At 50.4% G+C, this 26,393-nt stretch overlaps 1 protein-coding gene across 1 annotated transcript in view; it reads right to left on the reverse strand.

Annotated features, from left to right (window-relative positions):
• Positions 1–598: 598 nt before the first annotated feature.
• The window catches only part of npas2 (neuronal PAS domain protein 2), a 29,297-nt gene continuing 3,502 nt past the window's right edge, over positions 599–26,393 (reverse strand). The window contains exons 2-21 of the mRNA XM_079737937.1: positions 23,099–23,257; positions 22,594–22,650; positions 18,983–19,137; positions 18,236–18,327; positions 17,259–17,348; positions 16,303–16,423; positions 15,016–15,129; positions 13,938–14,056; positions 12,439–12,521; positions 11,403–11,509; positions 10,961–11,108; positions 9,884–9,968; positions 9,379–9,505; positions 9,025–9,122; positions 7,656–7,955; positions 6,158–6,319; positions 4,884–5,077; positions 3,766–3,858; positions 3,217–3,421; positions 599–869 (exon numbers count right to left, since the gene is read on the reverse strand). Of these exons, the coding sequence (XP_079594063.1) occupies positions 672–869; positions 3,217–3,421; positions 3,766–3,858; positions 4,884–5,077; positions 6,158–6,319; positions 7,656–7,955; positions 9,025–9,122; positions 9,379–9,505; positions 9,884–9,968; positions 10,961–11,108; positions 11,403–11,509; positions 12,439–12,521; positions 13,938–14,056; positions 15,016–15,129; positions 16,303–16,423; positions 17,259–17,348; positions 18,236–18,327; positions 18,983–19,137; positions 22,594–22,650; positions 23,099–23,154 (2,604 nt within the window). The 5' untranslated portion in view covers positions 23,155–23,257 and the 3' untranslated portion in view covers positions 599–671. The remainder of the gene's footprint in view (positions 870–3,216; positions 3,422–3,765; positions 3,859–4,883; positions 5,078–6,157; positions 6,320–7,655; positions 7,956–9,024; positions 9,123–9,378; positions 9,506–9,883; positions 9,969–10,960; positions 11,109–11,402; positions 11,510–12,438; positions 12,522–13,937; positions 14,057–15,015; positions 15,130–16,302; positions 16,424–17,258; positions 17,349–18,235; positions 18,328–18,982; positions 19,138–22,593; positions 22,651–23,098; positions 23,258–26,393) is intronic.

The raw sequence follows: 26,393 nt of genomic DNA on the forward strand, positions 1-26,393 counted from the left end.
AAGGGTAGAGTTCACAGCCGTTCCGCGGCGCGTACGTCCCCGGTGGAAATCAGGCGTAACGGTACGAACAAGGCAAAGGAACACAGAGAACCCCAGTTACTGCTCTTCTGGGGGCGGGGAGGAAACCAGCTCATCTTCTCTTCCTGTATAACGGTTACTAACGGACGAATGGATGCAAACAAGGACCCTAGCAACAGCCACTAGTGACCCCACCTAGCAACAGCCCATAGTGACCCCACCTAAAAACAGGGCCCCTAGTGATCGGCTTGTTGCAGCCCTGATGAGGGCCCCCTAGCAATGGGCCGCAAACAATGGGGCCCCATCAACCTTAGTGAGGGCCCCTAGCAACAGTCTCCAAGCAACGGACCCCATAGCAACGACTTGGCTCTTCAGTCCGACAGACTCTATCTCCAACGCCAGCGCAGAAAAACAGCCCGGATCCGAACGGCCAGCTCCGTGCCAATATGAGGCGCCTCCTTGTGGCAGCGAGCGATCCCCCTCAGTCAGGTCCAGCTCAGGTCCAGCTCAGGTCCAGATCTTCTGAAGACCTCAGTGAAGACCGCAGGGCCTCGGTTCACACGTCCAGCGGGACTCTGCTTCCTCCTCGTCCCCAACACCACCTCAGGCCGCCCGGCGTCTGGTCATCGTCCCTCCGCCCGGGGGAGGTGGAGCTACCGTGTCAGCATGTTCTGGAAGTCCGACACGCCGCCCGGCTGGTTCTGGGAGTGCTGCTGCTGCTGTCTCTGTTGTTGTTGTTGTTGTTGTTGCGGCTGCTGCTGAATGTATCCCAGAGTGCTTTGCTGCGGTATGTTGGTGGCTTGCAGGAAGGCTGACGTGGAGCCGCTGTGCAGCAGACCCTGGGTCTGCATCTGGAGGACGTAGGAGGAGCAGAGTCAGGACTCTGTTCACATCAGATATAGGACAGTAGAGTCACTCTGTTCACATCAGATATAGGACAGTAGAGTCACATTGTTCACATCAGATATAGGACAGTAGAGTCACATTGTTCACATCAGATATAGAACAGTAGAGTCACATTGTTCACATCAGATATAGGACAGTAGAGTCACATTGTTCACATCAGATATAGGACAGTAGAGTCACATTGTTCACATCAGATATAGGACAGTAGAGTCACTGTTCACATCAGATATAGGACAGTAGAGTCACATTGTTCACATCAGATATAGGACAGTAGAGTCACTCTATTCACATCAGATATAGGACAGTAGAGTCACTCTGTTCACATCAGATATAGGACAGTAGAGTCACTCTGTTCACATCAGATATAGGACAGTAGAGTCACATTGTTCACATCAGATATAGGACAGTAGAGTCACATTGTTCACATCAGATATAGGACAGTAGAGTCACTCTGTTCACATCAGATATAGGACAGTAGAGTCACTCTGTTCACATCAGATATAGGACAGTAGAGTCACATTGTTCACATCAGATATAGGACAGTAGAGTCACTCTGTTCACATCAGATATAGGACAGTAGAGTCACATTGTTCACATCAGATATAGGACAGTAGAGTCACATTGTTCACATCAGATATAGGACAGTAGAGTCACTCTGTTCACATCAGATATAGGACAGTAGAGTCACATTGTTCACATCAGATATAGGACAGTAGAGTCACTCTGTTCAGTGTTGGGAAAGTTCACTTTCTACGTGAACTAGTTCAAAGTTCAGTTCTCAAATTTTAAAATGAACTAGTTCAGTTAAACGTTCATAATTCAAAATGTTGAACTAAGTTCACAGTTCCAAAAAATTGAACTAGTTCATAGTTAATTTTTTCAATATGTTGCTGTGAGTGTCACGTTCTTTAAAAAAGTAGTCCAATCCGGATTGCTTTTAACTCACTTTATTTGTTATTTGTTGGCTATGTATGGTAATTACGGCTTATGTGTTCGATCCTACTTCCTAGTGGCTATGTGTGGGCAGTTTAGTTGTTCGATCCTACTTCCTAGTGACTATGTATGGTAGCCCATGTGCTTAAAATACGTAACATGAGCTATTCATTTTTTCGGGTATTTTGAACATTGATCCCCCTTTGTGGTTTGTCTAGGATGAAATAGAGTGGTTGAATCAAGTATCGTAGCGAAATACAGTTTATATCATGTTGTATTGCACATTTAGCGCACTTTGTAAATCCCATTGATTCTGTTGGAAGACTCATTGCTTGTTGGCCGGAAACGGAAAGGGGGGGGGGGGGGGGGTGTTCACGTTTGGTTGTAGTCTTTACGCTCGGTTCTAGCCCTACTGATGAGACGGGGAACCGAGCGAAAAGACTACAACCAAACGTGAACAGCCCCCCTTTCCGTTTCCGGCCAACAAGCAATGATTCTAGGAGGTATTCTAGTCCGCTAAGCTATGAGCCAGAGAGCTAACGTTATGGATTGTACATATTTATAATTCGAAATACGTCTCAGCCTCTAAGCACAGATACTATAGGGTCTATAGCATATAACCGCGTCGTCTGATTACAGTTTAATGTAACAGTAAGCTGGCAACACGGCAACTGCGCGGAGATTACCATGGCAACCGGTTAAACAACACGGCGATCTGCGCGCGCATCCGCCGTGTTGATAAACAAATAACCCCCATATTGAACGAAGTTAAACCAAGTGAGCGTGCCGTTCACAGACACCAGAATGAACGAGTTCACGGTAACGTTCATCAGGCAGTAATACAGTACGTTCAGTTCACGTTCGCCCAAAATATGAACGAATTCATGAACGATCGTTCAATGAACGCGTTCAGGCACAACACTGACTCTGTTCATATCAGATATAGGACAGTAGAGTCACTCTGTTCATATCAGATATAGGACAGTATTATCACTATTTTCATATCAGATATAGTACAGAAGAGTCACGACTCTGTTCATAAAATAACATGTCCAATAGTGAATTCCAACATCCAAAACAGTTTTGTCAGTAGCTGTAAACTACTGCTAGTCCAGCCATCCAAACAACACTGTTGTACTCTCTTCTCCGCCTCTGAGTATCTCTGACTCACCCAATCCGTGTTTGTGTCATGTTTCATATTTGTGTCGTGCTCATGTTGTGTAGTCATTCTGTATTCTTGCGTTCATTCGTGTCGTGTTCATGTTGTGCATTCGTGTTGTTTGTCTCCGTTGGGCAGCCTTTTATAGTGCTGTTTTGTAAAAAAGTATGTTACCAATAAAGTTTGATGGGACCACAGACCTGAAAGAACTGCTGGGGCTGCTGCAGCTGGAGCGGTGCATGCTGGGTAGGCTGCTGGTAGGCGGCCTGTGGCTGGTGGGTGATGAAGCTGTTGTGGGGGATGACGAAGGGCGAGGTGAAGACGGGGGAGGGGACCAGCACGGCGTTACAGTTGACCTGCTGCATGGTGAAGGACTGGCCCATCAGCTGCTGCTCCACCGTGTACCTGGAGGTCAGATGTCAGGTTAGGGTCAGAGGTCAGAGGTCAAGGTGTTCTAGGATCAGCAGCTGCTCCACATGTACCTGGAGGTCAAGAGGTCAGGTTAGGGTCAGAGGTCAAGGTTTCTTAGGATCAGCTGCGGTATAACATGGTCATTCTGGGTACAAAGATTCATCACAAGGCGATGGTCATCTGAGTTTGACTAAAGAACAAGAAGTGATGATAAGTCACTCCTTCGTAGCGATGGTTCAACGAAAGTGTTAAGAGTCAAATTTAGCAAGAGACACAAAAGTTATACAAAGAAAAAAATAGTTTAATAAAAAGTGTGAGAGAGAGAGAGAGGTACTCACTTGGTCTGAGAGAGTCCGGGGTTACACTGGGAGGTCTGGGGGGTCACACTGTTGTTGGGGACCAGAGTCTGCATGGGCTGGTTCAGCAGCATCCTGCAGAGGACATGGACATTAGAACCCCCTTTACCCAGCTCTCACAATACAGAGACAGGTCATTAAGGAACAGGTAGGGGTTAGACAGTACAGAGACAGGTCGTTAAGGAGCAGGTAGGGGTTAGACAGTACAGAGACAGGTCATTAAGGAGCAGGGAGGGGTTAGACAGTACAGAGACAGGTCATTAAGGAGCAGGTAGGGGTTAGACAGTACAGAGACAGGTCATTAAGGAACAGGTAGGGGTTAGACAGTACAGAGACAGGTCGTTAAGGAGCAGGTAGGGGTTAGACAGTACAGAGACAGGTCGTTAAGGAGCAGGGAGGGGTTAGACAGTACAGAGACAGGTCATTAAGGAGCAGGTAGGGGTTAGACAGTACAGAGACAGGTCATTAAGGAACAGGTAGGGGTTAGACAGTACAGAGACAGGTCGTTAAGGAGCAGGTAGGGGTTAGACAGTACAGAGACAGGTCATTAAGGAGCAGGGAGGGGTTAGACAGTACAGAGACAGGTCATTAAGGAGCAGGTAGGGGTTAGACAGTACAGAGACAGGTCGTTAAGGAGCAGGTAGGGGTTAGACAGTACAGAGACAGGTCATTAAGGAGCAGGTAGGGGTTAGACAGTACAGAGACAGGTCGTCAAGGAGCAGGTAGGGGTTAGACAGTACAGAGACAGGTCGTCAAGGAGCAGGTAGGGGTTAGACAGTACAGAGACAGGTCATTAAGGAGCAGGTAGGGGTTAGACAGTACAGAGACAGGTCGTTAAGGAGCAGGTAGGGGTTAGACAGTACAGAGACAGGTCATTAAGGAGCAGGGAGGGGTTAGACAGTACAGAGACAGGTCGTTAAGGAGCAGGTAGGGGTTAGACAGTACAGAGACAGGTCCAACCCTTACCTGCTCCTTAATGACCTGTCTCTGACTCACTGTGAGGAGCTCTGGATGAAGTTGGCCTCACAGTGGGTCGTATAAGATGGGGTCTGTGAAGCCCTACTCAGTAGAACCCTAGCAGTCAGGTGGTGGGGTCTCACCGTAGCTGTCCATCCTGGCTGAAGTCGGCGGGGTCCGGGTGGGCGTGGCGGGCGTCCTGCAGCGGCCGGGCGCTGGAGGAGAACATCAGGGGGTTGGTGTAGAGCGGCAGGCCCAGGCTACTGCTGCCGCCGCCCTGCACCGGGAGGCTCAGGGTCCGCACCGGGTCCCGCCGGACCAGCCTCTGGTGCACCTGCTGGGGACACAGCAGGACCAGGACCAGAGACCAGGACCAGGGTCAGAGACCAGGACCAGAGACCAGGACCAGGGGCAGAGACCAGGACCAGGGTCAGAGACCAGGACCAGGGTCAGAGACCAGGACCAGAGACCAGGACCAGGATCAGAGACCAGGACCAGGGTCAGAGACCAGGACCAGGACCAGGGTCAGAGACCAGGGTCAGAGACCAGGACCAGGGTTAGAGACCAGGGTCAGAGACCAGGGGCAGAGACCAGGACCAGAGACCAGGACCAGGGTTAGAGACCAGGGTCAGAGACCAGGATCAGAGACCAGGACCAGGGTCAGAGACCAGGACCAGAGACCAGGGGCAGAGACCAGGACCAGAGACCAGGGTCAGAGACCAGGACCAGGGTCAGAGACCAGGACCAGGACCAGGGTTAGAGACCAGGGTCAGAGACCAGGGGCAGAGACCAGGACCAGAGACCAGGACCAGGGTTAGAGACCAGGGTCAGAGACCAGGGGCAGAGACCAGGACCAGGGTCAGAGACCAGGACCAGGGTCAGAGACCAGGACCAGAGACCAGGACCAGGATCAGGGTCAGGTAGTTCTCTACCTGGTACCCTGGTGGTGGTTCTCTACCTGGTACCCTGGTGGTGGTTCTCTACCTGGTACCCTAGTGGTGGTTCCCTACCTGGTACCCTGGTGGTGGTTCTCTACCTGGTACCCTAGTGGTGGTTCTCTACCTGGTACCCTAGTGGTGGATCTCTACCTGGTACCCTAGTGGTGGTTCCCTACCTGGTACCCTGGTGGTGGTTCTCTACCTGGTACCCTAGTGGTGGTTCTCTACCTGGTACCCTAGTGGTGGTTCTCTACCTGGTACCCTAGTGGTGGTTCTCTACCTGGTACCCTAGTGGTGGTTCTCTATCTGGTACCCTGGTGGTGGTTCTCTACCTGGTACCCTGGTGGTGGTTCTCTAGCTGGTACCCTGGTGGTGGTTCTGTACCTGGTACCCTAGTGGTGGTTCTGTATCTAACTGTTCTACCTGGTACCCTAGTGAGAGGGGGTATAGGGGCTGAGGAAGTGTGGGGGTTCCCTCACCAGGGGGTGGGCCGAGGGGGCATGGCAGGCCTGCTGCTTGGCCGGCGGGCCGGAGTTCTGACGTATGACCCCTGACCCCTGGGCCAGGGGTCGCCCGGGTCGCTGCAGCTGGGGTGGCTGGACCTGGCCAAAGTCAGTGTGGATAGGTGGCTGTAAAAACATCTGCCAAGACAGGCAGAGAGGCAGACCGACAGACAGGCAGACGGAAAGGCACACAGGCAGGCAGACGAAAGGCAGGCAGACAGTCAGACAGACAGACAGGCAGACAGGAAGGAAGGCAGGCAGGCGGGCAGACAGACAGGCAGATGCACATTGAAAAGCAACCGAATATAAATTAATTTCCTTTCATAGCTGCAGTTTGTTTTGCTGCCAAAGAAAGAAACTATTCAGATGACCATAGTGCGACCATGACCCTGTCAATGACTATAGTTTGACCCTGTGTCTGTCTATGACCATAGTTTGACCTTGTCTCTGTCTATGACCATAGTTTGATCATGGTCTGTCTAAGAGCATAGTTTGACCATGACCCTGTAGATGACCAAGTATATGTAGGTCTGGGCCCAATACAGCACAATCTAGCACCAAACTATCCCTAAGGATTTAAGATACATAGTGAAACCTGGTTTGGTTTTTTCCTTATTCTGTTCAGTTTCGTATTTTTGGTGAGAAATTAGGAACTGAAGCCACAGTTGTGTCAGTATCCTAATGCAACAGGTATCCCATCATTTGTGATGGGATACCTGTTGCATTAGGATAGCAACAGACATGATCATGTGTAACTTTGCATTACATTAATGTTAGCTGATAAAGTTGTTCTTATCTAATCCTATCTCTTCATGGCATGTATCTCAACACATTCACTGCAGGCCGCTTTGATAAGGGTCAGGGTTTAGCGTCTGCTAACTGGCTAAATGGTAACAAAAGATGAATCTCTGAGCTACAGATGGCTTAAGCTGCATATTTTGGCCTCTTGGTGGTGCTGTTGGGCGGTGTATAAGATGCTCTATACTGTACTGACTTTTGGAAACATTTCAAGTAAGTCTAATCCATCTGTTGTTTTGTTACATTCTGGATTTTCTGTTATATTCTTTGACTTAAACCAGCCCTATTTGAGTTTCCCATTAACAACCCCTAGTGGCTTGAGGTGGAGCTACAACTGTCGTCTGAAAATGTTGATGCTTATGAATGACGTTATTTTAAGGAAACACAGGGAACTGAAGTAGCAGAGCACTATTCAGAGGTTAGCTAGCTTTAGTTGAGTCAGTTGGAGGTAAGCATGCTGTAGCGAGCTCTGCAGCGCTACCTCTGTGTGAGCAGGCGGTCATAGCGTGTTTCCTGGAGGTTAGCTAGCTGTAGTTGACTAAGCTGGAGGTTGACATGCTTTAGTTGAGCACCACCTCGAGGTTATCATTCTGTAGTTGAGTCAGCTGGAGGTAAGCTAGCAGTGGCGAGCCCTGCAGTGGTACCTGTGTGTGAGCATGCGGTCGTATGGTGTTACCTGGAAGTTGGCTAGCTGTAGCTTCTCCTTGATGTCGTGGAGCTCCTGCTGCTGGGTCTTGATGTCCGCCTGCAGGATCCGGGTCCTCTCCTCCAGCTGCTCCTTCAGGTGGTTCATCATGCCCAGCTGAGGCTGCGCCACCAGGGGGAGCTGCTGCTGCTGCTGCACTGGTGGTCTGGGATGCTGATGTTGTTGTGGCTGTTGTGGTTGATGATGTTGTTGTGGTGGTTGAGGTTGTTGTTGTGTTGGTTGTGGTTGTGGTTGTGGTTGTTGATGTTGTTCTTGCGGTGGTTGCTGCTGCTGTTAACAAAGAGTTAACACATGCATGATTATCAATCAATCAACTAATTAAGTCGACTTTATCAAGTGAGTGAGCTTTGAATTAAGTCTGTGATGTGCTTTACATTGTTAAAAGAAAACAAGGATATCTGAGTCATAGACATTCATTTGAGAGCCGGATTTTAACTGAAAACATAACTTGATTGGAAGGAAGCTGAACTGAAGAGTTTATAAGTAGGATTATAAACCATGACAACATCCTGTTGCATTTCTGCTGCTGCAGGAATTTGTACCGAAGCTAAATCCTTTGATTTAGTTTCCCTGCGAGCAACGCTCAAACAAGCTAATTGCTGTTAGAGCCTGTTAGCGAGGCAGAATATCAGATGCCTAACGACAGATGTTTACTGTCGGCCGGTCTGGCGTCCTGTTTGGAACAGTAAGTGGTTCCAAACTGCCGATATGTTTGCCATGGGAATAGCAGCCACAGAACTGTGTATGATCTGCCGTCTGGCATCGTCTTAACATCAAGGATTTTGTCCGGGACTGTGTATTATTATCCAGCACTTTTACACTTGGCAATGGCGGCTATTCTGTGCTAAAGAAACCTTTTTCCAAACTGATCCTATCATCCAACTCGGTGAATGGATTGGTCTTTCAATCATATTTCTCTTTTGACTTAGCAAGGGGATCATATTCTACTCCTTGACTCACTGAGAAAGTCAGGGAACACAATAGCGGCGCCTTGTTGGGACACAGAACCAAAACACACTCTGGGTAACGAGGCGTTGTGGGGACACAGGACGTAAACACACACTCTGGATAACGTCAGACATGGGGACACACAACAGTGGGAATCACTGCACTTTTTTGGGACACAGAACCTCAACAAACACACTCTGGAACCATTTCATTGTGGAGACATAGAACCTCAACAAAGACACTCTGGATATCACCACATCGCGGGGACACACTGGGGCAGGGGAAGGAGGCTGAGCTGGGGGTTGAAGGAGTTCTGTCTGAGCCAATGTCTACGAGGGCATTAAGAACAAAGCTGCGTCCCCTGAACCATAAAGCCGGCGTTGGTACAGACCTTGGAACTGCTGGGCTGCAGCCTGGCGGTGGAGTTATCCGTCCCGATGGATGTGGACTGCCACGACGGTGTGCAGGGCTCTGTGTACGAGTTGGCGGCTGCAGCAGGGACAGGTTAGCTGGTTAGACACACAAGCTGGTTCATGAAGGGTTGTGTATAGTTAAAATAAGAGTATGATTCTATTAGTCGACCGGCTTTTGAGCTAGGGCTGAACAACATCAATATCATTCCATTGTTAAACTCCGAACTTCAGTCAAGAGAAAAGGAAATAGAAATTCAGATGAGGGTTTAGAGCTGGGTGGTCCTCAGCCATGTGACCCCTGGATCAGGTGACCCCAGGATCATGTGACTCACAGGCGGAGTCGGACAGCCCCAGGTGGGAGGACTTCCTGGAGCCGCGGGAGGAGACGGACCGGGCCGCACTGGTCCGCTCCTTCGGAGGGTCCAGGGTGGAGCAGAAGTCCAGGTACAGCTCCTGGGCCTGGGGAGGAGGAGGAGGAGGAGGAGGAGCAGGAGGAGGAGAGACGATGAAAGGGAGGAGATGAGATGGAGGGGAGAGACAACAGTGGGCATGAAAGAGGAGAAATTATACAGGAGATGAGACGAAAGAATGAGGAGGAGGAGAAGATAAGAGGCAGTAGAGGAGATGATAATGAGAGGAGAAACATCAGGGGAGATGAGAGAGGAGAACATTTAGAGTTGAGGAGAGGAGAATGGAAGAGACAAAACAGGAGAAAGGGACGCGAGTGTCAGAGAGGCTAAAGGAGGAGAGATGAGAAGAAGCTTTGCAACCGGAATTCAGAACAGAGTGTGGTTCTCTCCTCCTTCAGATCTGTTCTCATGGTTCATAGGTCCCTACCTTCACAGAGGAGGGGGCCAGCTCCACGGGGGACATCTCCTCCAGACCCATGGCTCGCCTCCTCTCCGCCCGCACCTCCGCATAGCTGCCCCCACAAACACAACACACACAGCACACACAACACACACTCGTCAGCTTTGCCGCTCTGAAGAGGGACAGATGGGGAGGAGCCAGACAGATGGTTGCTCCTACGAGTGTGAAGATGACTCAGAAACCACTCCTTTGTCAACACGTTTGGTTACACACCGTTTATTTTTAATCTTTGTGATCGGTGAGCAGAGCTGCCTCTATAATGTCTGTTAGACTGCCTCTCTTAACACATATCATCAAGATGATGATATCAATCGTAGCAGGAATTTCAATGGATATTTTTGACCAGCAGTGCGCTAAGTAACAATGATAACCATTGGACGCTCGCATCCTGACCCTGATCAGCTGACTGATATGTGATTCACCCCGACGCCAATCAGCGGAAGCATGTGACGCCTGTCAGCCAATCAGCTGAGGCTCACCCGACTGAGAGGCTGGACCCTCTGTCAACGTTTGGCACTTTGTTTTTCAAGCTAGCGAGCAAGAGAGCAGGTTGACAGAATGTGTGACCCAGCTCTGCTGGGTCACACACTATGACTAAACAAATACCAGCCTCAGCACCTATGCATCAGTAGCTTTGACTGGTTATGTTGGCCTTCAGAGATATTCTACAAAGACTGTACTGGATGGTGACCAGTTAGAGGGTCGAATTTTATTATCCATCAGCTTAGCATTTTCCCCTGAAGATAATCGTAGTAACAGTTCAGCTTTGGATTTATTTATCGGATGTTTTTGTAGTCATCGATTGTAAATTTAGAAGTTGATTGGACGTATCCCTGGTTCTATTGATCCATCGCTTTCGATCATTGTCCGCTAAAAACTCAACTCAAAAACCTTAACTAATGACTAAACCCCCAAAACCAACCCCCAGAGCAAAACCACGAGCGACGCTGACCCCGACGACCTCTTGACCTCTCAAGAGCCTGAAGGACTCCCGCTGACCCCTGACCCCTCACCCCTGACTTAGCCCTGACGGAGAGCACCCACCTGACGACGGTGTGCGTGCAGACAATGAACTCGGGCTTGGAGTTCCACTGGTGGTAGGTGATGTAGTAGTGCGTCTGCAGCCAGATCCACTGCTGGCCTTTGGTCAGGAAGCGGTAGTAGCAGGACTTCCCCTTCCCCAGCTGCATGACTGAGGGAGGGAGGGGTCAGGTACAGGGGGGGAGGGTGTGTGCTTGTGTGAGAGTCAGAGTGAGAGAGTGTATGTGAGGTGTCTTTGACACGGGGCTATGAGCGTGTGTATTGTGAGTGAGTGAGTGAGTCAGTGTGTGTGTGTGTGCGTCTCACGGTGTTTTTGACACGGTGCTATGAGCGTGTGTATTGTTAGTGTGAGTGAGTGGGTGGGTGAGTGAGTGGGTGATAGAGTGAGTGAGTCTTACAGTGTTTTAGCATGTGTACTGTGAGTGAGTGAGTGAGTGAGGCTCACGGTGCTTGTGACACTGGGCTATGAGCTCTAGGTCATCCACGTGGTAGTAGTCGTAGCCGGACGTCCCCAACACCTCGAAGGGGAGGTAGCCGATGATGGGAGACGCTCTGTGAACACACACACACACATGCACAACACAACACGCGCACACCCACACGCACACACACACAGAAGTCATCAGCGGAGCATAACATGATTAAAATACTGTAAATTATTAAATAGTAATATACTCTGTAACCATTGATTTTAAATACATTGTAGAATAAGAAGCATTTCCAGAAATTATTAGAAACAGAACAACCAAAAGTATTGTTTTTAAGAAATACATCTTTTCACAATAACAGGCTACAAAATGACCAAACACAATGACTCCAATAATTATAAAGTTATGTAGTTATAGAGCACAAGCTGTATGTACTTTACATTCGGCTTTTCTCAGCCTTTTTTTTTGTGTCAGCGAGTACATTGATTAAAAAGGACTCAACAGAGGAGGAATCTTAGCGCCGTCTTCTGCTTGGCTCTGCCCTATGAACTCTGTCCTCAGGACAGAACATCTACAGATATCTGCGTATCGGCGTATCCTGGGTACCATGGCAACCGTTCTGTGCTTTGATCAGCGATGGATAAGCTGTCGAGTGGGTGTTTGTTTCTGTGCGTCCAGGAGGTCGTGACCTGGATATGAAAGCTCTCTCAGCTGTGCTTGTTGTGCAAGCAGTTGGTAGTCTGAGTCTCTATCCCCCCCCCCATGGATCTCTACGTCACCTCGTAGCCGTCTCCGTCGGTTACGTGCGCATCGTGCTTGTAATGTTAATATTATGAAGACCAGAAGATGTGTTTGATTAGTGACTACAACGTTTGTTGACTACTACTCTCAGAATCACAGACGCACCATGGACGCCACAGAGACCCAGAGGTCCAACACTCGGACGGGGTCGCTGAAGGCGAGACACCGGGGCCCAGTGTGTCACCACCTGTGCGAGGTGTGCTTCTGTATGTTCTAGTTCTACGTAAAAAGTAAACCCAGCTTGATCTCCACCTGTGATCCAGGAACAGGAACTTCCACTCCAGGCTGTGTCTGGAGGTGAACTCGTCACAGGGGTCTTGGGCGTTGCACAGGTCCTGAAAACAAAGAGACAGACTGTAACTGCAGCTGATCAGAAGCCAGCCGGTCAGGGGTCAAAGTTGAAACCTAGGAAAGAATTGAGCGGTCAAACCCAGTGACCTGAGCTGGAGAACCGGGAGCACCAATCTTCTGCTGCTCACCGTGGGAGAACTCACATTTAGAATAAAGGTTGAAAAAACTCGCCATGGATGTTTTTCAACGATTGCTATCTTAATACATTAACTAGATTAAAGGGTAAGTCATTAAACCCTGTTCCAGCCAAACTCCGCCTACAAGTTAAAAATTATCTGATGACAATCTGAGCGGTCCTGAAGGTTTTAGACAAAACGCGCAAACGTTGCATAAAACCAGCGTCACACAGCTTGAGCTACAGTGCACAGCCAATAGAAAACTTCCATTTTGGAAAAGGGGTTTCAGCCAGGAGAAGCAGACCCTTTGTAATTTCCCCCTTTAACAATGTTCCAATAACACCGAAATGTTCGCAGATTCTGTGAGACCCAGATAGATTTATTGAGTTAAGAGATATGGAGGTTCACCTCCCCTTTAATGCTAATGGAGGTGAAGATACAACAAAAAGACAGACCAGGAACTAGGAGAACTGTTGTAGGAACCAGGAGAACTGTTGTAGGAACCAGGAGACCTGTTGTAGGAACTAGGAGACCTGATGTAGGAACTAGGAGACCTGTTGTAGGAACTAGGAGACCTGTTGTAGGACCTGTTGTAGGAACTAGGAGACCTGTTGTAGGAACTAGGAGACCTGTTGTAGGAACCAGGAGACCTGTTGTAGGAACTAGGAGACCTGTTGTAGGAACTAGGAGACCTGTTGTAGGACCTGTTGTAGGAACTAGGAGACCTGTTGTAGGAACCAGGAGACCTGTTGTAGGACCTGTTGTAGGAACTAGGAGACCTGTTGTAGGACCTGTTGTAGGAACTAGGAGACCTGTTGTAGGAACTAGGAGACCTTATGTAGGAACTAGGAGACCTGATGTAGGAACTAGTAGACCTGTTGTAGGAACCAGGAGACCTGTTGTAGGACCTGTTGTAGGAACTAGGAGACCTGTTGTAGGACCTGTTGTAGGAACTAGGAGACCTGTTGTAGGAACTAGGAGACCTGATGTAGGAACTAGGAGACCTGTTGTAGGACCTGTTGTAGGAACTAGGAGACCTGTTGTAGGAACTAGGAGACCTGTTGTAGGAACCAGGAGACCTGTTGTAGGAACCAGGAGACCTGTTGTAGGAACCAGGAGACCTGTTGTAGGAACTAGGAGACCTGTTGTAGGAACTAGGAGACCTGTTGTAGGACCTGTTGTAGGAACTAGGAGACCTGTTGTAGGAACCAGGAGACCTGTTGTAGGAACCAGGAGACCTGTTGTAGGAACCAGGAGACCTGTTGTAGGAACCAGGAGCCTCACCTTGAGGAACTGAGGGGTGACCAGGCGCACCGTGGCGATGAGATACACCTGCTCCTCCAGGGAGCACTGGAGGGATCTGGGTAAGGCCACCTCCAGGCCGTTACAGGAGGACGTAGGCACTGGGGAGGACAGGACACCTTCAGGACACCTTCAGGACACCTTCAGGTGCGCACAGCACGGGGCACCGAGGCCAACACTAGACGTTCTACTGAGGTCATACTGAGGTCCTAGAAGATCCCAGGGCACTTATCGCAAAGAGTAGGGGTTTCCCCGGGGCCCTGGTTAAAACTGCCCGCCCAGGCTCATTCAATCCGGCCCCCTAATCATCCCCCTGTATGATTGGCTGACTCATTAATTCCCTCACTCTCCACCTCAAGCGGGTATGTGGTGAGCGTTCTGGCGCCGATTGGCTGCCGTGCATCACCCAAAGTGGGTGTTACGCACCCAATTGGTGGTGGTTAGTGAGGTCCCCCCCTTCACTGTAAAGCGCTTTGGGGACTTGAAAAGCACTATTTAAATTCTATTATTATTATTATTATTATTATTATTATTATTATTATTAATATTATTACTGGCAGCTTAAGCGCCTCACAGTGAAACGTTGTTAGAGGGACATTAAGATGGACATGGTAGATGGTTTCTTATAGCCGTACAGATCTTTTAGTCACATTGATATTCAAAAGTGGAGATAGGTATAATTTAATTTAGACTTATTCTGGTCCACAGGTAGAATAAATCCATTTGGCTTAGTGACACAAGGTGTACTAAGTCTGGTACTAAGCTAGGTCTTGTGATACCAGGTGTTCTAAGTCTGGTACTAAGCTAGGTCTTGTGATACCAGGTGTGCTAAGTCTGGTACTAAGCTAGGTCTTGTGATACCAGGTGTGCTAAGTCTGGTACTAAGATAGGTCTTGTGATACCAGGTGTGCTAAGTCTGGTACTAAGTTAGGTCTTGTGATACCAGGTGTTCTAAGTCTGGTACTAAGCTAGGTCTTGTGATACCAGGTGTGCTAAGTCTGGTACTAAGCTAGGTCTTGTGATACCAGGTGTTCTGCACAGTGAATAACTGGATATTTACCATTGTTGTGGAACTTGAAGTCTCCTATGAACTTGACGTACTCGTAGACCGGAGGCTCCTTCAGGTCCATGTTGCCTCTCGCCAGGTGACAGCAGAACTCCACATGAGACTCACCTGGAGGAGGAGGGGGGGAGGAGGAGGAGGAGGAGGAGAGGGGAGGAGGAGGAAAGGTGAGGAGGAGGGGAGGGGAGGATGAGAGGGGTGGAAGAGGAGGGGAGGAGGAGGAGGGGGAGGGGGGGGAGAGGAGCGGGGAGGAGGAGGAGTCGGGAGGAGGGGGGGGAAGAGGAGGAGGAGGAGGTTGTGGAAGAAGAGCAGGTGAGGGAAGGAGGAGAGGGGAGGAGGAGGAGGAGAAACAGAAGGAAGGAGGAGGTGGTGGAAGAGGAGCGGGGAGGAGAAGGAGGAAGAGGAAGAGAGGGGAAGGAGGAGGTGGAGGAGGAAGGGATGAGGAGGTGGTAGAAGAGAAGCAGGTGAGGGCATGAGGAGAGGGGAGGAAGGGGGGGAGGAGCAAGAGGAGGAGGAGGAGATAGTCATTAGAACATGGAAGCACTCCTCATCCTCTGCGCCGTGACTTAACCCTGGCGGATCGTTCCAGGATTAAGGTCAGAGTCTGGGGCCCTTTGCCCTGGGGCATCACTCAAGGTTACCGTGGCAACACGCGATGATTAGCCGCCCGTCCCCCTAACTATAGCAGCACCAGCAGGCTAGCTGCCTATTATTAGCTAAAGTGTTTCCCAACGTCGCGCGGTGAAGGGTAATCCAATAGAGTGAGATCATATTAACACAGGGAGACGTTAAAACGGTCAGAAGAGTCCGTTAGAGTAAGAGTGAGGTGAGGAGGTTAACGCGTCCACCGGGGAGACGCTGTCTCTCTGACAGAGAGCCAACGCGTGCTTTAAAGAAGTTCTGTGGCAAGCTAATTATTGAGACTGATTCATGATGTCGGTGGGGGAATACAAAGTAAAAGCTTTTAAATGAAATGCAATTAATTTATGTGAATTTGACATTTAAATTGAATGAATTTAAATGGATTTGACATTTAAATTGAATGAATAGAATGGAGTTTAACATTTAAATTGAATCAATTTTTAATGAGTTTGACATTTAAACTGAATGAATTCTTCTCTGAATGGGATGAGTAAAGCACTATCTCTGACACTACAACGATAAAGAAGTCCGGCAGAGGTAGAAAACTAAATCAAATCACTGGTTCTTGGGGACAGGGAGGGATGGAGGGGGGGGGGGGGGGGGGGGGGTGCTGTCGGCATGGCAACAGGGCAGGGCACTCACTGTCGAGGAAGTCCGAGCTGGCGGGGTCGGAGCTCAGCATGTGGGAGGACAGCAGCTTGTAGACGTCACTGTGCTCGCGCTCCGGCAGGAAGTTCAGGATGTTCTGGTCCACCATGTCAGGCTGAGACCAGCAGGAGAAACACACTGGGGTGAGGGTCTTAATGTTCTGGTCCACCATGAGGAACACACTGGGGTGAGGGTCTCAATGTTCTGAGACCACTATGTCAAACTGAGACCACCAGGAGGAACACAATGGAGTTAAGGTCTCACTGTTCTGAGACGACCAGGAGGAACACACTGGAGTTAAGGTCTCACTGTTCTGGGACCACCAGGAGGGACACACTGGAGTTAAGGTCTCACTGTTCTGAGACCACCAGGAGGAACACACTGGAGTTAAGGTCTCACTGTTCTGAGACCACCAGGAGGAACACACTGGAGTTAAGGTCTCACTGTTCTGAGACCACCAGGAGGAACCAGCTAGGGGTGAGGGTCTCAATGTTCTGAGACCACCAGGAGGAACCAGCTAGGGGTGAGGGTCTCAATGTTCTGAGACCACCAGGAGGAACTAGCTAGGGGTAAGGGTCTAAATGTTCTGAGACCACGTGTGGGAGTGTGTGTGGATGATGGCTGGCTTAAGCAGCCTCACCTCGCCCGTGTCAGGCTGATTGGACTCTGATTTGAGTTTGGGTTGGGTGCGGCTGCACACCTGTTGCACATTGAGCAATCAATGTGCAACAGGTTGAAGCAGCCATTACTGCACACACTAGAGAGAGATCTCCTGCATGGCAACATGGAGCACCAGGTCATGTATCATCTACAATAAACCGGTTTTCCAACATCACCACCCTGTGTCCTCGTCTGGAGGAGCCCACTCTCCTAGGTGGAGTGTGGCAGTCAATGTGGCGATTGTTACAGTGCGATTATATATTGTCTTTGTTGTCATGAGGACATCTTACCGGTAGGTGTCCAATCAGAGAGGAGACGCTGTCTGACACGTAGATGATATTTCCGTCCGTCGTCAAGGCAACCAGGAAGCCATCCAAAGCCTGGAACCAAACATGACCGAGGTCAGCGGCAGCGTGGTGCGAGTTCTGGGTCGTAGAACGGTCACTCCTTGTTGTTTGATGGTCGGATCGATGGTGTGCCGTGTCTGTTTGTTGTGTATCCAAATTGCCTGGCCTAGCTTTGACCAGCCTGTGGGTCTGGTCTGCAGACGGGGTCATAGGACCTGATGACATCGCTATTGATATGTGCTGGTGCATTGTAAATGGCTGTGGAGCGAGGCCTCGACAGAGGGCTGAGGGGTTTTCAGTTGGATCCTTTCAAAATCCTGCTCACTATGGCTGGTTTCTCCACATTGCTACCCAGCGTTGACAAGCCTGTGGGTCTGATACGCATACCGGGTCACAAGAGATCGTTGACATAGCTTTTGATATTTGATGGTGGGTTTTTAATGGTACGATGATGTCAAAGGTTCAAAAGTTGTCATAAAGGTCCTGTTCAAAACAGTTCCGTGCCCAATTGGCAAAATTGTAAAATATGTTGAACCAGTGACAGACCGATGCAAGCGGCTAGAGGCTAGGGTTGGGTGGCCTACAGAAGTGATCTTACATTCAGCCCTGGTTTAATAGTCTGGCTTACTGCTGAAGTATCTCACCTTTACTGTCAGATAGCAGTTGGTTTAACCTATACTGCTAACCTCAAACATAAGTTTAATATTCTGGCTTATCCTTCAAGTATCTCACCTCTACTGTCAGATAGCAGTACGTTTGAACCTCTGTTGACCTATACTGCTAACCTTCTTTTTTTAGTTCAATAGTTTGGCTTGCTCAGCATCTCACCTCTACTGTCATCAGGTAGCAGTTAGTTTGAACCTCTCTTGACCTACTCTACCACTGCTGAGCTCCAGAGTAGTTTGGCGGTGTGGACTCACCTCCAGCATGAGCTGAGTGAACTCCTCGTTGCTCAGGAAGGACGGCTTCCAGTCCTGCCTCACGTCACAGCTGTCGTTCTGGGCCGACATGTCTGGAGGAGAGACGGCCAACAGTTAGCCATTAGCATTAGCAGCCCGCGCTCGGCTCAGACTGAACCCCAGACGCTGAATCAGACAGATTAGCGGCCCAGCCGCCACACTCCCCCAGAAGACTTTGGAACGGCTCCCTGAAACCTTTGAATTAACACAAGGGTTTCTGCCAAGTGGCAGTATAGGCGTTTATCTAATAACGTAAGACTTGTACGGTTCATATAAACGCTAACTCCTCCATCTAACCCAGCAGCAGTGAACTAATTATAAACACTGATGATCAAACCTCAAAACAAACATCAACACCGTTCTCTAGGCGCTAACTATTTAGTCATGTAGCGTAGCAGACGCTTTTAACCAAAGCAACTACCACCCAGCGCAGGTAGGGGTTAGACAGTCCAGAGACAGGTCATTAAGGAGCAGGTACGGGTTAGACAGTCCAGAGACAGGTCATTAAGGAGCAGGTAGGGGTTAGACAGTACAGAGACAGGTCATTAAGGAGCAGGTAGGGGTTAGGGGACATCAAGCTCTAAAAGGCCTACAGGTAGACCGAGGACATTGGGAATTACACCAAGGACCTCTCGGCTGGGAGTCCCACACCCTAACCAGTGCGCTACCCCCCCTCCAGACTGATCCCTAGAGAGGACAAGACGGCACCTTTCTGCTTCTGCAGGAAGCCGATGGTCCTCTGCAGGATGGTGGACTTGTCCATCTTGCAGGGCAGGCCCTGGACCTGCAGCATGGTGCACAGCTCCTTGATGAGCACGTTGAACTGATCCCGCCGCTTCTTCTCTGACTTGTTCCGGGACGCCCTGTCCCCGAAAAACACAGAGAGGAACCAGAGGTCAGGTAGAGCACGGGGGGAGGTGGAGAGACAGGGGGAGGTGGAGACACAAGGGGAGGTGGAGAGACAAGGGGGGGTGGAGAGACAAGGGGGGGTGGAGAGACAAGGGGAGGTGGAGAGACAAGGGGAGGTGGAGACACAAGGGGAGGTGGGGAGACAAGGGGAGGTGGAGACACAAGGGGAGGGGGAGAGACAAGGGGAGGGGGAGACACAAGGGGAGGTGGAGACACAAGGGGAGGTGGGGAGACAAGGGGAGGTGGAGAGACAAGGGGAGGTGGAGAGACAAGGGGAGGTGGGTAGACAAGGGGAGGTGGAGAGACAAGGGGAGGTGGAGAGACAAGGGGAGGTGGAGACACAAGGGGAGGTGGAGAGACAAGGGGAGGTGGAGAGACAAGGGGAGGGGGAGAGACAAGGGGAGGTGGAGAGACAAGGGGAGGTGGAGAGACAAGGGGTGGTGGAGACACAAGGGGAGGTGGAGACACAAGGGGAGGTGGAGACACAAGGGGAGGTGGAGAGACAAGGGGAGGGGGAGAGACAAGGGGAGCTGGAGACACAAGGGGAGGTGGAGACACAAGGGGAGGTGGAGAGACAAGGGGAGGTGGAGAGACAAGGGGAGGTGGAGAGACAAGGGGAGGGGGAGAGACAAGGGGTGGTGGAGACAGAAGGGGAGGTGGGGAGACAAGGGGAGGTGGAGAGACAAGGGGAGGTGGAGAGACAAGGGGAGGTGGGTAGACAAGGGGAGGTGGAGAGACAAGGGGAGGTGGAGACACAAGGGGAGGTGGAGAGACAAGGGGAGGTGGAGAGACAAGGGGAGGTGGAGAGACAAGGGGTGGTGGAGACACAAGGGGAGGTGGAGACACAAGGGGAGGTGGAGACACAAGGGGAGGTGGAGAGACAAGGGGAGGGGGAGAGACAAGGGGAGCTGGAGACACAAGGGGAGGTGGAGACACAAGGGGAGGTGGAGAGACAAGGGGAGGTGGAGAGACAAGGGGAGGTGGAGAGACAAGGGGAGGGGGAGAGACAAGGGGAGGTGGAGACACAAGGGGAGGTGGAGAGACAAGGGGAGGTGGAGAGACAAGGGGAGGGGGAGAGACAAGGGGAGGTGGAGACACAAGGGGAGGTGGAGACACAAGGGGAGGTGGGGAGACAAGGGGAGGTGGAGAGACAAGGGGAGGTGGAGAGACAAGGGGGGGTGGAGAGACAAGGGGAGGGGGAGAGACAAGGGGAGGTGGAGAGACAAGGGGTGGTGGAGACACAAGGGGAGGTGGAGACACAAGGGGAGGTGGAGAGACAAGGGGAGGTGGAGACACAAGGGGAGGTGGGGAGACAAGGGGAGGTGGAGACACAAGGGGAGGGGGAGAGACAAGGGGAGGGGGAGACACAAGGGGAGGTGGAGACACAAGGGGAGGTGGGGAGACAAGGGGAGGGGGAGACACAAGGGGAGGTGGAGAGACAAGGGGAGGTGGAGAGACAAGGGGAGGTGGAGAGACAAGGGGAGGTGGGTAGACAAGGGGAGGTGGAGAGACAAGGGGAGGTGGAGAGACAAGGGGAGGTGGAGACACAAGGGGAGGTGGAGAGACAAGGGGAGGTGGAGAGACAAGGGGAGGGGGAGAGACAAGGGGTGGTGGAGACACAAGGGGAGGTGGGGAGACAAGGGGAGGTGGAGAGACAAGGGGAGGTGGAGAGACAAGGGGAGGTGGGAAGACAAGGGGAGGTGGAGAGACAAGGGGAGGTGGAGAGACAAGGGGAGGTGGAGACACAAGGGGAGGTGGAGAGACAAGGGGAGGTGGAGAGACAAGGGGAGGGGGAGAGACAAGGGGAGGTGGAGACACAAGGGGAGTTGGAGACACAAGGGGAGGTGGAGAGACAAGGGGAGGTGGAGAGACAAGGGGAGGTGGAGAGACAAGGGGAGGGGGAGAGACAAGGGGAGGTGGAGACACAAGGGGAGGTGGAGACACAAGGGGAGGTGGGGAGACAAGGGGAGGTGGAGAGACAAGGGGAGGTGGAGAGACAAGGGGAGGTGGAGAGACAAGGGGAGGGGGAGAGACAAGGGGAGGTGGAGAGACAAGGGGTGGTGGAGACACAAGGGGAGGTGGAGACACAACGGGAGTTGGAGAGACAAGGGGAGGTGGAGAGACAAGGGGAGGGGGAGAGACAAGGGGAGGTGGAGACACAAGGGGAGGTGGAGACACAAGGGGAGGTGGAGAGACAAGGGGAGGTGGAGACACAAGGGGAGGTGGAGACACAAGGGGAGGTGGAGAGACAAGGGGAGGTGGAGACACAAGGGGAGGTGGAGAGACAAGGGGAGGTGGAGACACAAGGGGAGGTGGGTAGACAAGGGGAGGTGGAGAGACAAGGGGAGGGGGAGAGACAAGGGGAGGTGGAGAGACAAGGGGTGGTGGAGACACAAGGGGAGGTGGAGACACAACGGGAGTTGGAGAGACAAGGGGAGGTGGAGAGACAAGGGGAGGGGGAGAGACAAGGGGAGGTGGAGACACAAGGGGAGGTGGAGACACAAGGGGAGGTGGAGAGACAAGGGGAGGTGGAGACACAAGGGGAGGTGGAGACACAAGGGGAGGTGGAGAGACAAGGGGAGGTGGAGACACAAGGGGAGGTGGAGAGACAAGGGGAGGTGGAGACACAAGGGGAGGTGGGTAGACAAGGGGAGGTGGAGAGACAAGGGGAGGGGGAGAGACAAGGGGAGGTGGAGACACAAGGGGAGGTGGAGACACAAGGGGAGGTGGGGAGACAAGGGGAGGTGGAGACACAAGGGGAGGTGGGGAGACAAGGGGAGGTGGAGACACAAGGGGAGGTGGAGAGACAAGGGGAGGTGGAGACACAAGGGGAGGTGGGTAGACAAGGGGAGGTGGAGAGACAAGGGGAGGGGGAGAGACAAGGGGAGGTGGAGACACAAGGGGAGGTGGAGACACAAGGGGAGGTGGAGAGACAAGGGGAGGGGGAGGGACAAGGGGAGGTGGAGACACAAGGGGAGGGGGAGAGACAAGGGGAGGTGGAGAGACAAGGGGAGGTGGGGAGACAAGGGGAGGTGGAGACACAAGGGGAGGGGGAAAGACAAGGGGAGGTGGAAAAACAAGGTGAGGTGGAGAGACAAGGTGAGGGGGAGAGACAAGGTGAGGGGGAGAGACAAGGTGAGGGGGAGAGACAAGATGAGGTGGAGAGACAAGGTGAGGTGGAGAGACAAGATGAGGTGGTGAGGTGGAGAGACAAGGGGAGGTGGAGAGACAAGATGAGGTGGAGAGACAAGGTGAGGTGGAGAGACAAGGTGGAGAGACAAGGTGAGGTGGGGACCAGCTTGAAGACCAACTCAAACAATGTATGAAAGGGAAAGAAGATGGAACCGCCAACAGGAACATAAATATATAAACGGTTCATGTTTTAGTCCCTTTGTGTGACTTTTCAGTACCTTTTAGCTCGGTCTTTTTCATCTTCTTCTAGTAAATCGTCGACACAGCTGCTGGTGCTGAAGGCCGGGAACAAAACAGGACAAAATGATTGCTTGAAATGAGTTCCCTCAGTGGTCATTTATAGAGGTACATGTAAACCTAAAGATCTTTAACCATGAACCCTTAGAGAAGAACATCGCCTGCGTCACAGCATGGACGTCATGGTTCGGTTACTCTTGTTAAAGCTGGGGCAGGCAATTAATTTTAGAATTTTTTCATATTTTTTTAAATTCTCTTTCATTCATCCGGGCAGCGATCAATAAATCAAATACTCGGGGTCACATGCCTGTAATAAGCCTGTCCGATCATTTAAATCGCACTACTCTAGTATCAGGTGAGTTCGACTCACTCCCATTCCCTGGTGACTTCCATGGACACTAGATGCTGAGTGTATGTTTTATTGTGTAGTATACTACAGTATATACTGCCCTTTAGATACTCTAGCTTCAGATGTGCTCTACTCACTCCCATTCCCTGCGACTGGAGGCGCAGGGTCCGCTGAAGTCTGACAGGCTGTCCATCACTCACTCCCTCCGGCCGCCCTGCTGGCCTGTGTGACCGCCGCCCATCCAGTCCGGACCTACTGCCCCTGGAAACCTGGCTGGGAAACCCTGTCACTGGTGTCTGGAGGGAGGGAAGGAAGGAAGGAAGGAAGGAAGGAAGGAAGGAGGGAGGGAGGGAGGGAAGGAAGGAAGAAGTGACAGAAGTGACAACCATTCAATTAAATTATTCTTGTGGCATTTGCCAACATGCCAACATTTAACACCTTTCACACAAATGTAAATATAGGCTGAACCAGAGTGTCGCTATAGTGTGATACAATGTGGTGAGGAAGCGGAGGAGGAGGAGGAGGAGGAGGAGGAGGAGGAGGAGGAGGCTGTGACCTAGAAACAGGGGAGCAGCACTTTGTCTGTGCAGAGCGTATGAGACGACTCTGGGCAGGGTTCCCTTCCCGTCCTGGGACACAACAGGGGAGCGCAGTCTACTGCGATGGAGGCGACGGATCGTAGCGCGTCGCTACACGCTGACGGGAGGAAAACCGCGTTTTCACGACCCACTGACGTTCTGCTGACGGGAATGAGGAACCCGCTGCACGACAAATGAGTTCCCTGCGAAGAGTAGACCAGATATGATGGGGTTGAAGGTCATGTCTCTTATCGTTCTGAGTCTCACACCTCTAATTACTATGTCATCATTATAGACACTTTCATCCAAAGCTTTTACACAGAGTGAATTCAGACCCATGTCTTTCAGGAGCAGGTAGCGGTTGGGGGGGGCATCTTGCTCTACGATGCCTACAGGTGGGCTGCGGACATCGGGCATCGAACCCAGAACCTTTCAGCAGGGAGTCAACACCCTAGACACCCACTAGACTCTCCTCTATGAGACAATGTGCATTTGGTTGTACTGTATCAAATGCGTCCCCTTTCTCTGACAGACCATTGAGGGAGACTCAAAACAATAACACCTCTTCATAATTGCGGTCATCGTCCCAGTGACCCAGAGCAATAACAGACAGATTTTATTATTAGTTTTCCTGCTCAGGTGCCTTTCCGGAGCCTGAGTTTGGTTCCTGTGCCTTCATTTCCTTTTGGCTGTCTTCATCGAGTGACGACTGAATACCGTGACACTGTCACACAGATACTTACGGACCTATCTGTAGGATCTACTACAGCTTCTTGTTTTATATTCAGTATTTGGCTCACAATACATACCCTCGAGGAATATATTGGATTGGGTTGTGTTTTTGTACACGTTTATATTTTCCTATAATTTTATTCCCTTACTCTTCTATTGTGTTTTATATTTATGTTATTTTCTATATATATGTATTTTTTTCTTTACAAATGATTGCCCCCATGATTAATCAAGTATACGCACTATACGTATAGTAACGCCAAGAAAAAGCCACAGTTAAGGAATAAGTAGAGAAGCATGTTCATTAAATAACCCAGTGAGGAGTACATCACAACATGAACTGAAAGCACAAGGGTTTGGAATAGAGAACCTGACATCATCAGATATCATTCAGATCAGAAACACCCTCAGGAACCAAGAAAACTTGGCACACATGGAGGTGCTGTATTACATCTGTCAGCCCCCGCAGTTAACACTGAATCACACTCCACTGGTTCTAGGTCAGTGATTCTGAGCACAGCCTGCCAAAAAGTCCCCAATAGACCCTGATACAGTGACGTCTGGTGATGTTTTTAATGTGAAGAAGATGAGCCGTACTAATTAACACATGAAGCTGCCTTCATGGAGGAGAGGGGTCGTAACCTAGGCGACGCCTGTGCGGTCTGCGGAGCTGGGGTCGGGCCCACCGAGGTTGAACAGCAGCCCTTGAACACAGAAGTGTAATGATAATAATCATGATGAGAATAATGTGCGATGATATCTCGCTGAACACCGGCAGCTAGCTGGGACGAGCCACTTGGCAGAGGTAGCACCATCTGCTGACCAGAAGAGCTCGAGTCCATCTGACGTCCAGAGCTTTAAATATAGACGGTCTTGTTGGTTTCATCAGCGAACATAACTCTCACCAACTTAAAGTTTAAAACTTTGAATCCTGGTTGGGAAAGCAGGCAGCGTCGTTTAGGAAAGATACAAGAACCATTGTTTCCACAAAGCGGTTATTGCTTTGAATTCGGTGGAAAAGTTGTTGTGTGAGTTCGTGACTGTAGTCAAGGACGACACAGGATGCAATTCGGACCTTCGTTAGAGATACATCCGTGCCCTTACAAAGTTTGCTTGGAGGGAAAGATTAGATCATCTTGTCGTCATAAAGTCACCAAAATGTTATTGCTAAACATCTCTTCAAGAGAACGGTCTAATGTCTAATGACAGATGTACATCATCATGGGACCCTTAAGGCTGACCTTATCTCATCCCACACATTTTACCTGAAGCCCAGCAGCAGACAGAGCTGGGCTGTTCGATACAGAGGGAGAACTCGGAGGAGGAACCGACTGTCTGATGAATGAAGGCTGCAAGCGTTGGTCTTCAGAATTCTGTGAAGACATTCTTCCGGGCCCGTAAGAGCTATTTCTTCAGAAGTTATTTTTCTAAATAATCTCAAAAGCGAAGGCTTTGGCCTCTACTTTCTCTCATGAACAAAGGCATTGGCTGCAGATCAGAGTTCCTTTGAGGGATTTAAGAACTTCCCTTGAGCGTAAACAACAGCCGTTTCTGTGAAATAACTGAATAATGGAAAGTCTCATGGCTTGATTATATATGCTGCGTGAAGAATTTTGCTTTGCATAACTGAAAGACTATCGACTGCTTTGGGAGCAACGTTTGAAGGGTCGTCTCATGCCAGATGAAATGAGGGCCGGGTACATAAATACAAAAGTCTCTTCATAGAGAGTTTGCTCTTCAAACCTCTCAGGTTGGGGAATGCAAGGTTACACAAACTCTCTCTGAACTTGTTGAACGTCTACATCGCCCTCGGCCATTTGCGTTGTGTAACACATTAACTAACAAAAAAGTACCTTTGTAGGAACATCTGTCGAATACACTTGCCCTTTGAAGCACAAGTGAGCACATATTAACCAGATATTAAGGTATGAATAGGGACCAAACCTTTCTGTCACACAGAACGTGACAGCGCTGGGATTGAGGCGAAAACCCAAAGGTTTGTTGAGGTTTGTCTTTAGATTCATACAGTCTCTCATCACGAACTCCATCACTTAATCATTTGAAAATTGGATCAATGGATCAATCTGTAACCACTGGCCACCCCCTCACACCTGGCCCTCCA

Source organism: Pollachius pollachius, assembly GCF_949987615.1.
Source record: "Pollachius pollachius genome assembly, chromosome: 6".
Lineage (NCBI taxonomy): Eukaryota > Metazoa > Chordata > Actinopteri > Gadiformes > Gadidae > Pollachius > Pollachius pollachius.